The sequence below is a fragment of the Macaca thibetana genome, chromosome 14 (assembly GCF_024542745.1).
Source record: "Macaca thibetana thibetana isolate TM-01 chromosome 14, ASM2454274v1, whole genome shotgun sequence".
NCBI classification, from domain to species: Eukaryota; Metazoa; Chordata; class Mammalia; order Primates; family Cercopithecidae; genus Macaca; species Macaca thibetana.
The window spans coordinates 70,655,710-70,671,113 of NC_065591.1; the positions used below are offsets into that span (position 1 = coordinate 70,655,710).

At 45.6% G+C, this 15,404-nt stretch overlaps 1 protein-coding gene across 1 annotated transcript in view; it reads right to left on the minus strand.

Moving 5' to 3' along the window:
- Positions 1-15,404, minus strand: part of TENM4 (teneurin transmembrane protein 4) — a 3,098,737-nt gene that overhangs the window by 302,280 nt on the left and 2,781,053 nt on the right. The window contains exon 11 of the mRNA XM_050757454.1: positions 11,264-11,473. Within this exon, the coding sequence (XP_050613411.1) occupies positions 11,264-11,473 (210 nt within the window). The remainder of the gene's footprint in view (positions 1-11,263; positions 11,474-15,404) is intronic.

A 15,404-nucleotide genomic window follows, 5' to 3' on the forward strand; every position in this document is an offset into this window, starting at 1 on the left:
TCCCAGCTGAGCAGACTCAATGGAATGAGAAAGGTGAAGCCCCTGGCACCTGTAGCTGCTCAGGAATGGGATTTGCTCATCTGTTCTGCTGTTCAAAGGTGTGATCAGGCTCTCTTTGGTTCCAGCACACCTGCCTGCAGGTTATGTTGCTTGTCTCCTCCCACATCCAACCCCGGGAAAATGGAGCTCAAGGGCTGCTCCCTGAGAGCTGGCAGGGGATGGATGGAGAGTGGGCTGTAAAGCTGGGCCTTTGCCGTGCCAGCCCTTCCTTCCTAGAGAGGAAGAGAGCCTTGCCTTGTCCCCCTGTCCATGCAGAGGACCACAGTGCTTCCTTCATATGTGCCCAATGCACACGGCTGCACGCGGTGGGCACAGATGAGATCTGACCAGAGTTCATGCTCCAGCCAGGACCCCACACAGAGCACACACCAGGAAGAGTCTGCTAAATGAATGGACGGATGAATGAATGAATGGAGGAAACACACACTTCCAGACCCCACAATTAGGTTGAGAGCATTTGGTTGCAGACAAATAACTGACATGCAAAGTATGTATGTCTAGGCTCATCCTTATACCAGAGCTCTGGTCTTAGTCAGCTTAGGCTGCTGTAACAAAATTCCATAGATGGGGTGGCTTAAATAATAGCAATTTATTTTCTTATAGTTCTGAAGCCTGGAAAGTCCAAGATCAAGGTTCTGATGGGATTCCGTTTCTGGGGAAGGCTCTCTTCCTGGCCACTTTCTTGCTGTGTCCTCACATGGAGGAGAGAGAGCTCTCTGGGGTCTCTTCCTCTTTCATAAGGACACTGGCTGTATCTGATCAGGGCTCTGCCCTTATGACCCTATTTAATCTTAATCACCTCCTTAAAGGCCTTATCTCCAATGCCATCACATAGGGAGTTAGGGCTTCAACACATGAATTTGAGGGTTGTGGGGAATGTTGATGGTGAACACAATTCAGTCCATAGGAGCCCTACAGATACATAAAAGTAAAGTTCACTTCCAGACGAGCCTGAATGTGCCAACTTGCCTATGTTCCTCAGCAGTTAGCATCCTTCTCTAGGAAGTTCCCCCAACTGCCCAGTTTGCATTACACCTCTGTAGCCCCACACACCCCAGCGCACTCCCTCTCCAGTTCCCCTTACTGGTGACTGCTTCAGGGCAAGCTGTTTAGTGTTTTTGTCTCCCCAGCAGAGGCAAGCTGACTGCTTTCTATCCTTCTTGGGCCCTGGCACACAGTAGGTCCTTAATAAAAATTTGCTAAGTTGAATTGGTTCTGAGGGTCAACAAGCCTCATTTTTCCTCCATATCACTGGAAATTGAAAAGACCCTTCCCCTGTTTCACTCTGATTAGTGAGGCTTTGTTTGGCCCTTTCTGCCGACATCACCAGACATTGACCAGAGGCCGTGTACTGGGTACTGAAACTGTGTTGAATCTGCACGAAAGTAAGCAGCTCGAGGAAGGATAGGGCTCTGGGAAGAAGGGCTGGGGCTGCCGTGCCAAGGATCAGGACCCGAGCTGCTCGCAGTGGGAAACCCAGGGAGGGCACCAGCAGGGGCTCTTTGAGACGTGGAACAGTGTGAGGGGACGATTAAAGGGAGAGACAGGGGCAGGGAGGCCAGGAGGATGCTACTGAAGTGGTCCAGGAGAAAGAAGACATAGTAGGAATGTTTCGGCTAAGAGGAGCAGCATTTTGCAAAACTGGCAAATAGATAGGGATCATCTCCACTTCCATTTTTGCTCCTTCTCAGGATGATAGCAGACGGGTGATCACAAGTTTAGTTTTGATGAGATAACCTCCTTACCCCCTAAAAATGATCTCTATTATTTGCCAAGAGAAGATCAGTAAACACTGAACACCTGCCTTGATCTCAGTGTCTTGGATGTTTTCCTGTGTCTCCTTTATCCTAGCAAACTCTCTAGGTTGCTATTCTTATTCCCATTTTATAGATGGGCAACTGGGTAAGAGAGGTAAGCTTGGTGAGGTCACTGAGATAGCGGGGAAAGGGGCTTGGCTCACATCAGGTATGCATTCCCCCAAGGTTCCACTGGGGCATCTAAAGAAGGGTTTCTGGAAGTGCAAATATAGGTATTGTTGTTAGCTGGTTAGCAGCTTCCCCGAGTTATTTATAGAAATAGGATCCACCAGGAAAGAGGAGTGTAGCATAAATGAATTACCAGTCATTTTCCTTTCCTTTCAACTCTGCAGGAAGGCCAGCTGACCAGAAGGAAAAAGCATCACAGCGTTTCATCTGGTACCAAACATCAGCACTCCATCGCTGGAACTATGCGGACTGGAAACAGCGTAGGGGCTCCAGCAAGAGCATCTGAGGCTTTGTCTCTGAGACCACGTGCTATGTTTGTTTAGCTGCTGCCTTGGGCTCACTCTCCCACCCCAAACCTCTGGAAATCACCTAGGAGGGGGAGGGGGATTAAAGATCAGGACTCCCAGGCTGAGCTGTTAATTGCTGGGGCTCTTCCAAGCCAGGAGGGGTAAGAGTGTAGGAATCTGCTTGCCTCCCAGGAATATCTGGCCAAAAACTTTTGGGGTCCAGAAAGGGAATAAGGAAGCTGACATTCATTGGGCATCTGTTATACAGCAATCACTATGCTAGAAGCCTTACCCATATTTTCTCATTTACACCACAATTATGTGAAGTACAATTGGCCCTCCAAATCCATGGACTTAACCAACGGCTGACTGAATATCAAAAATCGAAAAAAAAAACGCAATATAAAATTTAAAAATACAATATAACAACTATTTACATAGCATTTACATTGTTAAGTATTATAAGTAACATGGAGATGATTTAAATTATACAAAAGGATGTCTGTAAGTTATATGCAAATACTCTGCCATTTTATATCAGGGCTTGAGCATCTGTAGATTTTGGCATCCGTGGAGGTTGCACTTGTGGGAGGGTCCTGGAACCAATCCCCTGTGGATAGAGAGGGAAGACTGTACTAGTCTCCATTTTACAGAGGAGACTGAGGCCCAGAGAGGTTAAGCAAATTGCCCAAAGCTACACAGCACAGGCCTGTAAGCCTCCATAACCTATTTTTCCCTGCCATTGCTCCACATTGTGCCATTTCTGTTTTTCTTCTGGCTTCAGTCCTTTTAGGCCTTATAAAACAGAGGGAATTTTTTTTTTTTTAGTTGTTTAATCTCAAACACCTATATAAATAATGGCAGTTCAGAAGGAGAGGGAGAGGAGGGAGAAAAGGAAGCCACAAGGTTTCCTGGTTTAAACTGGGGGCCATTAACCAGTAATGGGGGATCCAGCTGAGCTCAAAGCACCCAGCTCAGACCTGATGACAGGGGTAGAGGGCAGGGGGCTGCCTGGGGGAGGGTGGGAACAGATGGCTCCTAAAGACCACGTTTAGGAAAGGGAAGAAGGATGGGCCTGAGAGCAGCAAGAGATGTTTATTCTCAAGGTGCACAGGCTGTGTGGGGGCAGCATTAAAATCCTACAGAGTATTGGAAAAAGCCACAGAGCTGTGTACCCAAGGGATGTGATTTCAAGTTATTACAGTGAGAACAAACATTAAATAACACCGAGTCACATGCGGAATAGCTTCCATTTCTTTCAACCCTTTGGATGATGTCAAAGAGGAAGTCTAAGTTTGGAAATAGTGTGTTTTTACCACCTATTAGTTGCCAGTGTCCTTGTTTAATGCAGAGAGGCAAATCTCTCCTCAGTGTCCTCGAGCAGACATTCTCTCGCCAGAATGGGATAACCTGCTTTCATAGTATTTATTTTTACAGTTACCTTCTATTTATGGCAAGTCATACACTTGCCATATGGCAAGTGGAATGCAGCAGTAATATACAATTTCCTTTTGAAATAAAAAAATTCACTTAAGGAGAAAAAGTTTGGAAATGGGAGCAGTTTAAAGGAACATAAATAACCATGTAGGTGGGCACATCACTGAGGCACAGACTAAGACAGTGACACAGAAATGAATACGGTTTGGGAAATGCTGGTTTCATCCAGTTCTCTCACTGCTCAGACTAGAAGGCCGAAGAACCAATGGATGAGCCTTTTGCAAGGTGATACAGCAGGCTAGAGGCAGAGCTGGGATCAAAGCAGATCTGCTCCCAGGCCTGTGCCTCTCTGTAAGCAGGTTTTCATGATGAGGTTTCTCCAGGTGAAGTTTGTAACTGGGAAATTGAGCTCACATGATAGCAGCGGGCCTCACATGATGGCAGTGAGCCTCACATGTTGGACTGACCATCCATGAACAAAGCCCAAACTAGTTCCAAGCCTTGTGGCCAAGGGGCAGCTCTGTGCTAAGCTGCTTCTCCCTGAGCCTGTTTCTCACGTGGACACAGTGTTCACCCTCCTTCACATTTCTCCAACCTCACAGGACTTTTCTGTGGATTCAGTGAGAGGACAGAGGAGAACGAGCTTTGGGAATGAGAGGGTACACAAATGTGAGTTCTCCTAATCTCCCACACTCTCCTTGGCCTCCTTCCAGGTGCCTCTTCAGTGGTCTGGGCCCTGAAGTGTCAGGAGATGTTTAAAATGTGGTCTGGTGTCCACAAGGGATCCATGGAGCAGACCATGACCATTTCCACAGGGACACAAACCAAGCTTACTTTCCAGATGGAAAAAGCCTGGACACGCAGCTAATATGCCTTCCTCGGGGGGTGGTCTAGGAATTCCTAGGTCCAATCAAGCCATACATGAAAAATGTTATTTTTGTACCTTTTAATGCAGTGGTATTCGGGGAAATTAGTGGAAAAGGAACTGCAAAGAGTCTACAATGAGTGACTAATTAGAGGGTCCTGGTTCTCCCAGGATGCTCAGTTACATTAATTCAAAATGTGACCTGTTTATTTTGCAAGGTCAGGATGAAGTCTTACCTCCTAGAAAGCCAATGTGGCAATTAAATTAAAGTCATCAGAGTTTCCCCGAGGTAATGTATGAAAAAGGGCTTTGTCAACAGTATAAAAACGGAAGTGACTCCTGTGAGGTTGTCACCACTGCCCTCAATTGGGGGGCATAATGGTCTGCCCCAGGTGGGAGGCCATAGGTGAGAGCTTGTCTAGTTAAGGGAGGCACCTGGTAGAATGGAACGAACACTGGAGTCTGGGACCAGGCTTTGCATCTTGACTTTGTACTTAGGCAAATCGCTTCATCTCTGTGACTCTCCACAGCTGCATCATGTATGTGCCTCAGTGCCCCGTTCCTAGGATTATTGCTGTGCATGTGTGTAGACAGGGTGCTGGTGGAAAGAAGGAAGAAAGGAAATCAGTGCTTTTTTTTTCAATGTTGAGTTTAGCACATACACATACACAGGGCACTGTGCTCACTGCTGGAGATAGTGTATACAAGGCCTACCTCTAGGAACTGGGAGTTGCATGAGGGAACCAGACATGGGAATAACTAGGTCCCAGACTGTTAGAGAGGAATCAGTACAGAAGACAGTGGGGCATCAAAGAAAGGGGGCCAGACAGCAGAGGGCCTATCAGGAAATGCTCCTTATCAACTCAGAGTTGCCGAGTTCTAGGCTTCTGACCACTTGGCTTCTTTCCTACTGAATTTCCAGGCCTAGAGCCACCCAGCCTGCTGGTGCTGGCCTCCTGAACTCTCATTTCTAAAGCAGAGGGGCTAGGCCTTTCTAAGCAGTGATTATGGATAAACAATAAGCACATCTATGGAGCTTCCTGGTCAGCAACTTGTACCTGTATCATGCATTCTAGTTTTCAAGTTATCTAGTTAGCTCTACAACCATGAGCAAGTTGCTAAATCTTTCTGAGGTCCAGTTCCCTCATTTTTAAGAAGACACAATTCAGGATGACCATCTATTAGCCATCATTCTGAAACCCCAAAACTCTGAGACTAGATGTTTAACCAAAACTCATTTAGTGGCAAAACCTGACCTGAACTGACCTGAGGCTTGGAGTCATTTTAAAATCCCATGAGTATAATAACTATTCATGTTTCATGGCAGAAATAGTGATGTGTTTGATTACTGTAGGAATTTTAGGAGAAATACAGAATATGTACTCCATTTTCATTCTTAAATCTGAACATTTCCAAATTCTAAAGTGCTTCTGATTCCAAGGGTTTCATTTAAGGAATTTTAACTCAATAAATTAAATACCAATTTTAAAGGGTCTCTCTGTTTAGAATACCCTTCATCCCTCATCTCTCTGGAAAACATCCACAAACATTTAAAATGTCATCATGAATGAATAAATAAAGGAAGAAATCAATTTGTCTTGCCAACGGAAGTTAGGTACTTAACTTTGCTACATAGCTGGTGTAATAAGAATTTATTTACCAGCGAGGGTCTTTTGATGCAAAAGAGTTGAGAGAAGTGGTGAACAAAAGTGCTGAAAACTTTACATACCCCAATGTTCTATACCCCCAGAACTAGGTAAATAAGCAGATCCAAGTAACTGCAGTTGGCATGAAACAACAACAACAACAAAAAACCCAGGCTCCACAAAATTCATAGTGAAAGAAGACAAAAATCTCACTGGATCTTCCTTTCAACTGTTAGAAACAGGCACAATTTTGCTTTCTGATTTCATAATCTGACTTAAAAGGACCTTGGTTGACTCCCCCAGGGACTCTGAATAGGTTCTAAATTAAGTTGAATTTTTTGTTTTAAGAAAACACTTTTAGAAGGAGCTTACAAACATAGCAGTGTTTCCCTTTTAGAAAGAAAAATAAACACTCCTCCACTGGATTGGTAGTCAAAACAAAATAATCCCAGCTGCTTAAGACCTGAGAAAGTCAATGAAACTGCCAAACAGCAGTGATGCTGACCAGTGAGAAATCTGTAAGGCAAGGCACTAAGGACCCAGTGCCGAAGAAAGAAAAGAGCCATGGACGGCCCAGCATCCAAAGTTTGGCTCTGAGGAAGCTGCACCAAAGTAATGCCCAGTCATCTGGTCTGATTCATCTCACATAATAGGGGATTCATAAATGTTTGTGAGGTAACAGGAATCCAACAACTTGGAATTCTCTTAAAACCAGGTTTGCTTTGGTGGAATTCCTCTTATCTTCTTCAAACTCCTACTAAGGAGAAGACAGAAATAACAGGATCTGATATTTGAAACAAAATATAAAAGCAACAGAAGGAAAAAAATTGGGGCTCTAGAGTCAAACAGGCTTGGGTCTGAATCTTTTCCATGCCCTTATGATCAATGGTCAATGGGCAAGTCACTGCCCCTTATTGGGCCTCAGTTTCCTAAACAGTGAAAGGGACGCAAATGGAGACACAAATACGATAATGCATGTTTTATAGAAAGATTTTGAGCACATAGAAAGTTCTTATTAAATGTAAATTATCCCACCCACCCCACTACCTTACCTAGGCTTTGAGAAACTGACACTTTTCTCAGAGCTATTTATTCCCTGACCCTCTTAAATATTAACCACCAAGTTTTTAAAGCCCCTTTGCTTTAGAATTTAGATAACAATTCATGAAACATTTAATATTTATTCTGAAAAGTTTCTTTGGGGTAGGGACGAATACCTACTTAATCCTAACCACCTCCTTTGCTTTTTCAACTGTGACTAGTTGATATTTTAGTGAAATCTTTCTTTATATATATCAATGATTTCTGGATGATTACCCTTGGGAAAGGATTAGGATTTTGATAAGAGAAAAAGCTACTTCCCCTGTTTTCTTCTCCGCAGGGACAATGAGCTGTTCTGTGATACCCCACGATCCTCTTTGTACTTTACATGGGGATTTTAGCAGGGCAGCTCTGAGGCCTACCAGACCAGGATAGCAGCTCAGGCTGGAGTTGACACAGCTGTGGGCAGAGGGCCTCTGGGGGTGATGCTGGAGAGTCCAGTGCAAGCTCCTGGGAAGGCTGGCTCCAAGAGCCTCAGCTCTCACCATAGGAAACTGTCTCATTTTCACCCTTTAGGAGCCAGAGAGGCATTCTTTGTCATTTAAAATACAATCTGAATGCAGTCTCAGCTGGCCCTAAAGCAATTGCTCTGTTGAGGGTGGTCTCTAAGGTCTCAAATTGGTGGAAGGAGATGGGGGTGTGGAGATAGGGAGGACAGATAGAAAAGTTTTATCAGCTTTAACTTCTTTAAACACCATCACAACCTTGGAAGGTTTTCTCCCATTTCACAGATGGAGCAATTGATGCTCCCAGAGGTTGGAAACACTGCCTCGAGTTGCACATCTGGGATCCAATTTCAGGCTTGTCTCTAGAGCAATGGCTATAGCTCTCTGCTACACTGTGGTCCTTAAGCATTGCTTGCTCATTGGTTCATTCACTCACTTATTAAATGAACACTAAATTAAAAGTCTTTGAAAGACCATGCACCAAACTGTTAAATGTAGTTATCTCTGGGAGGAAGGATTATAAAAGAACTTAACATTTTACCTTTTCATATTATTTGGATGTTAATAAGCATTGCTACTTTTATAATTGGCAGAAACAATACAGATAATTCCATTAAAATAATTTCACATTTTTTCCATGAAAAAAAAATCAAATTAAAAACCCTAAAAGCATTTATTAGGCCCCATACGTCTATGTTCCAGGGCACTCTCATCTTCACTCACTAGTGCTGAGTCCACACCAGTACCAGCAGGTCCTTTGGCTCATAGAGGATCCCTGGTTTGGGGTTTCAGGGGAGAGGAAGGCAGTAGGCAGGGTCCAGCCATGGTAGAGACTCACTGGGCTCTCTTGTGATCCCAACCCCAGAGCAACAGACCAGTAAGGACTCAGACTCTTCCTTCCCGCATGAGACATCCTTATTACCAACTTTTAGAGTGACACTCAGAGCAAGGGCCTGGGGAAGGGATCCAAAGTGACAAGGTCCCCTGGGGTGCAGAAGTATGCAGGAGCAGCCCCGAGCAGACAGCTGCAGGCTAAAGTCCCCCATCTCCTTCCCTGCACATCAATAATGCAATAATGTCATCAATTTGCCTTAGAACTTGCAACAAAGCGATTGCTCTTGTTCAGTTAATTTGCAAAGGAAGAGATTAAGGACTTTAATCTCTTGCCTTCTCTTCTACTTGTAAGGCTTACTCAGAAATGAACAAAGAACATCATCACACATATATATACATATATATATATATTTCCCCCCTACTCCAAAAGCTTAAGAAGGCTACTGAGGGGAATAACTCATGACACTCCTAAAATCAGGGTACCTTAGAGATTGTTCCACCACTGGCAAAATGGGGAAACGGAGGCTTAGAAAGACAGTGATTTGCCAAAGATAAATAGCCAGTGAGCCACAGAGCTGGCTCTGGAACCAGGTCTCCTCGCTCCCATCCCAGGGTTCCTGTTTCTGTGTATCATTTGAAACACAGGCAGTTAAAAGGCATAGAGGAGTAGGGACACTGAACCACCAAGAAAACAACCCCACCCCAGGAAGCATTGAGAAAAAAGGAGGAGGTTTGGGTCTTGGTCATGGAGAATGCAGGGTGTAAAATCCTGTCAGAAGAGAATCATCAAGGACAAAGATCTCTCTGATTGTCAAAGACAGCGGAAGCGCGGAAGCGGGGAGGTCCTCACTAGAAAAGGTGGGTGGGTAATGACCGCCCTTCATTGTCATTTGGTGGGGGCACTCAAGCCAGTTCCCAGAAGAGCTCAGGTGATTTTTACCACATGGCCTTCCAGACCCTTCCAAGGTTCACACCTATTTACAGCCCAGGCTCCCAGGTTTAAAAGGGCTGGGGCAGGCTTCCCAAGTCCCCACCTCGAGTGCTTTGTCCGTGTGTTCCCTCTGCCCATAGCACCCTTGCTAATCTCTGTCTGGCGCACCTCACTAATTCCTTCAAGTCCTGTGAGCGCCTCCTCTAGGAGGCACTTCCTCATTCTCTCAGGCAGAGTAGAGGCTCCCTCCTCGCTCACAGAACATACTAGGTTCCTACCGCCTTTGCCGCCTTGGGCTGTAATGATGTGCTCCCAAGAGAAAAGATGGCATCTGACATTTCTTGGATCATCCCCAAGTGCCGGGCAGTGTGCTGGGAGATTTCACAGACAGGCTGTCTGTAAATCCCCTAGAGGCAGGTGGAGGGGACTAGGCAATGACTAACATTTACCACACTCCTTCTCTGTTCCAGGCACTGTGATGGGTGCTCATCATGAGGTCGGCACTACAATGCCCACTTTACCCTTGAAGAAATAAGCTTGGAGAGGCAATGTGACTTATCTAATGTCCCACAGCAATAAAGTTTGTATGTAATTCAAAGCTGTTTGATTCCAGAACCCATAGACTGTCTTATCCCTTTCTGAACCTCTGCCTCCTTTTTCAGAATCTGGCCTGGAATTTAGTACCACACAAACACTTACATAAATAAATGTTTGCCAAATTGACACACAACCTACAGTGTTATCTGTGGGGAAACAGTTTCATTTCCTCTCTTCTTGTCCTAGCATCAGGAAATCCTGGGGCTATTAAGGTGATCCTAGGTTACCTCATGTACATCCTGCCCCACCTCTTAGAGGTTTGAATTCCTTCCGGGGCTTCCTTGCAAAGAAGTGGACTGGCCTCTGCTGGACAGAGAGGGCAAGCACCTTGGCTCAAGTCTAACAGCACCTGATCAGGGGATACAAGCTGGTCACCCTGGAGCTCTTCCACCATACCCCACCTCCCACCTTAAGAACGCCAGGGCAGAGCTCAGAATAAGAGAGCTTGCAGATCCATGCTTAAACCCAGTGGTTCTCTCTGCAGCCAGCATTTAGCCCTGCAGCTGCCTGGGGCTTCAGGGCTGCCTGTCTCCAGGCTCTGTGAAAGTGGAGAACTTTTAAAGCCAGCGCTGTTCTATGGGTAATGGGGTCATCCTTCTCAGTTTTTTCAGTGAAAATGGGGACACTAAAATACTGAATCTCTTGGGCATGGTTGTGACAGTGCCTGGCACAGTCCCTGGCACACAGTAGGTAGTTGGTCAGTGTTGCCGATGTCTTAACCTTTTTTTTTCTGTCTGTGTCAATCTTTGTCTCTACCTTTACCTGTCTGGCCTTCACCTGATGTTTCCTTCTTGTGGTGTCTGTCTGTGCATCTTTGTCCGTACATCTGCCTGTCCGATGTCTGTCATGGGGGCTGGGGACAGAAACAGCCCCCCAACTCCTGCACACTCCAGGGGCGCCGCGGGGCAAGAGCGGGGCTGCCTGAGCCCGCGGAGCCACGCCAGGCCCCCAACTCCCCCGGAGCCCACCATGCACCAGGCCCCTCCGCCCCGGCAAGCGGCCCAAGCAGGCATCGGCAACGAAAGGACATTTTTAAAAACAAACCCGCAAAAGTAGGAAGAGAGAGGGACTTACCGTTCGCCGCGACCCCCAGGCTGGCGGAGCCACTTTTAACTAAGAATGAATTAGGGACAAACTCTTCCTCAGAGTCTGAGTCCGGGGTTGGCTGGGCCACACCGTTGCCTAGCAACCGCCTCTGGCTCTCATTGGCCGGAGGGGAGGGGGGCGGGGAGGGGGACTGCTCAATAGGGGTTGATGAAGCGGATGAACAATGCAAGGGAGCACCTGCGAACCACAAAGACAAACACAGACAGAAAAAATAATGAAAATTGATTTTGAGGCACACGGGGAGGGGGAGGGAGCAAAATAAAACACGCATCAACGGGAAGGAGGGGCTCCCAACACGGGGATCTACTGCACACGTGGGCCGGGGGCGGGGCTGATGCCTCCGCAGGGCAAGTTGCTGCAAACTCCTTCTGAAGAGCTGGGGCCTCAGCGCAGGCTGGCAAATGGCAATCTCGGAAACACATGTAAAGCCTTTTCTGTTCTGCCTATTCTTCAAGACACACCTGAAAACCCAGGGTCTAGTCCTGACAGGGCCATGTGATCTATCAAACCGCTGCCCCTCTCTGAGCCTCAGTGGCCTCGCTGATAAAAGCAGCAGTGGTGACTGGGTGATCCCTGACCCCCTATAAGCTGGCCATTCTGTGATGTCACCGAATTGAAATGATGTTCTTATTACTGAGATTTTACTCCGACCTGCCTGCAACAGGCCCTAGGCCTCGTAAAAAGGTAGAGAGAGCTGGAGAGAATGATCCAAGGCTTCACTCTACCTTTGGCAGTCTAGGATTTCAACACAGCAATGTTTTGTTTTTCTAAGAATCTCACACTTTATGATTCTTAAATTCTGACATTCTCCGGAACCTCCCTGAAAGCAAGACCCTTAGGAAATTTTGTTCATGTCTTTATATCCAGAATCTAACCTACTGCCTGGTACATTGTAGGCTTGTAGAAGTATTTGTTGACTAGCTTAATTCTAGGGGGTCTCACATACTAGGATTCTTAAGTTCTAATGTTCAAAGATGAGAACATTCTATAATTTTAGTACACTCACATTTCGTGTGTGAGTTCCAAGATGTTGTAAAACAGTTTGACCCCAAGTTTCTATCATGCCATGGTTCTAAAACCCCAGCTTTCTATAGTTATATAAGCAAACTCCCAACTCTTCAGAAGGAGGAGGCGATGGCTTGGGACAAGAACTTTGAGCTCAGACAATTTGCAGTCTTATCTGTGGCCAACCTTTCAACATGTGCAGTACATAGTCTACAAGAGAGGGAACATAAGCACAGACATATAAAAGTATACAGTACAAGACAATGCAACCACTTACAGCAAGGGCTGCTCATTTTCTCCCGCCTTGAGTGACAGAAAGTTTATAACATAGTCATATCTATCCAGCTTTTCAAACAGACTGAATCTTAGGAAAAATAACGCAGCCCCAGTGGGCCATCTTAACGTTCAGCGGGGCTCTAAGGGGGAGGTGGCACAGAGAGCGGCTGATTATTTGCAGGGTAGGGTGGGAAGCTTTTTGTGGTCTGTCCACACAAGAGCGGCCCGTAGGATTTTGCAGGTTCCATGACTCTTATTTTCTGAGACAGAGTCTTACTCTGTCACCCAGGCTGGAGTGCAGTGGCACAATCTCGGTTCACTGCAACCTCCACCTCCCAGGTTCAAGTGATTCTCCTGCCTCAGCCTCACAAGCAGCTGGGACTACAGGCACCTGCCACCTGCCCGGCTAATTTTTTTTTTTTTTTTTGTATTTTTAGTAGAGATGGGGTTTCGCTATTTTGGCCAAGCTGGTCTTGAATGCCTGACCTTGTGATCCGCCCGCCTCAGTCTCCCAAAGTGCTGGGGTTACAGGTGTGACCCACCACGCCCAGCCTTTTTTTTGTTTTCTCCTAGACGTGCACCACCACACCCAGCTAATTTTTGTATTTTTAGTAAAGGCGGGGTTTCACCATGTTGGCCAGGATGGTCTCAATCTCTTGACCTCTTGATACGCCCGCCTTGACCTCCCAAAGTGCTGGGATTACATGTGTGAGCCACTGTGCCCGGCCCCAGGTTCCATGACTCTTAAGGTTAACCCCTGAGCTTAACTTTGTGACATTTTACCGAATTGCTGTGTGTGCCATTTGGCTGGTTGATATTAGAAATTCAGCAAGAAGAATTGAAGCAGCAGAAATCAATGCCCAAGGTACAACCTCTGGGTGGCTTCTTCCTCTGTGTTTTGGTCTCTTTACCTAAAAATTCAGGCTATGATTCACCGTACAATCTTTTAAGCCAGCATTCCCGATTTACCTTGAGAGCCTGCCTTCCCTGACACCACTGACCACCTGGTGCTAGAGGGTTGAACATTCCGCATTCCTTTCTCTGAATTAACCTTGTCTTCAGGTCTAATATATCTGCTCTGTTGTGTTTCTATTTATCTGTATCTGTCTCCTACATGAAAGTATACAGTATATTCTTGGGGTACAGTGCATTTCTGGAGTGAGCTTTGGAGTTGAACAGAATTGGGGTTTGTATCACAGCCTCACCTCCTATTAGTTTTATGATATTAGGAAAAATACTTCCAGTTCCTCATTTGTAATTTTTTATTTATTTTTGACAGGGTCTCTGTCACCCAGGCTGGAGTGCAGTAGCGTGATCTCGGCTCACTGCAACCTCCACCTCCTGGGTTCAGGCGATTCTCCTGCCTCAGCCTCCCCAGTAGCTGGGATTTCAGGTGTGCATTACCACACCCAGCTAATTTTTGTATTTTCAGTAGAGATGGGGTTTCACCATTTTGGCCAGGCTGGTCCCGAACTCCTGACCTCAAATGATCTGCCTGCTTCAACCTCCCAAAGTGCTGGGATTACAGGCGTGAGTCACCACGCCTGGCCCCTCATTTGTAATTTGTCCACCTGACACCCCTACCTTTTATGTAGCTGCTATGAGGACTAAAGATCATGTATGTGAGTACACAATATGCATGAGCAAGTGGTTAGTGCTCACCAAATGTCTATTATAGGTAATAAAAGCACCCCACCAAGAACCCCATTCATGACTCCCACTACAGCTCCAGTTTTGGAAAGATTCTGTCTACCAGGCCACATTTATTAAGCCAATATACATTCATTTCCTCATCTTTTATTAACCAAAGACACAATATAATCTTCAATCAGAGCTTCTGATGAGCTTGAGATAACCAGTCCCATACCACACTGAGTTGTTAGAATTTCAGACAAAAATTAAGAAACACGATATGTTGTTTCAGGGTGTTTGTTACAGCCTCTTCCTGAGTAAATCTGTCAAGCTTTACGAAATAAATAGTTCCAGAACTAAGTAAATTGTTCCATCATAAACTTCAGGGGCCCTGGGATGAGAATGGCAGAACGGCACTGTGCCCTCCCAGGCCTCATCCCTGTCTCTCCTTTCTCCCATGCATTCCCTGGTCTCTCCTCAGGCCTCTGGGTTGCTCTGAATATTCATAACTAACATACGGGAGCCGGTGCCAGGCAGAGTTTCTGTGAGGTACAGTTATTATTGGACACATGTTAATTTCCTTCCTCTTATTCATTGGCAACTTTGAATTTAAGTGATTTCCGAGGTAGGGTACACAGAACTATTTCCTAGGATGTAAGAAAATATTTTAACTCATGTATTTCAAAGTTCTATTTAGTATGTTTTTTAACGCATGTAATACAGGAGTGCTTGGAATATGTGTATGAAAATGCACTGCTGTACCAATTCAGCATGTACAGGAGCAAGGGAGGGTCACATTGAGAGTACGGGCTCTGGAGCCAGACTGCCTACATCTGAAATCCAGTTCCACTACTTGCCAGTTCAGTGACCTTGGGTAAATTACTTCACCCTTTGCACCTCGGTTTCTACGCCTTTATAAAGGAAAATTAAAAAAAAAAAAAGAGTGCCTACTAATTTCTGGGTTGCTCTGAGGACGAAAGAAATTAAAATAAGTAACATGTTGAGAACTGTGTGCGGCAGCCAGTAAATACCTATAATAAATGTTCGATGTTGCTATGCATAAATACGTACATGTAAAGTGAGGACTAGCTGTCTTCATCTTTTCTTTTTTATAAAACAGTGTATGATCACGAAAGTATGGCAAATCCTGTTTCATTCCACAAACATTTCCTAAACACTCAGTGATTGGGCTAGA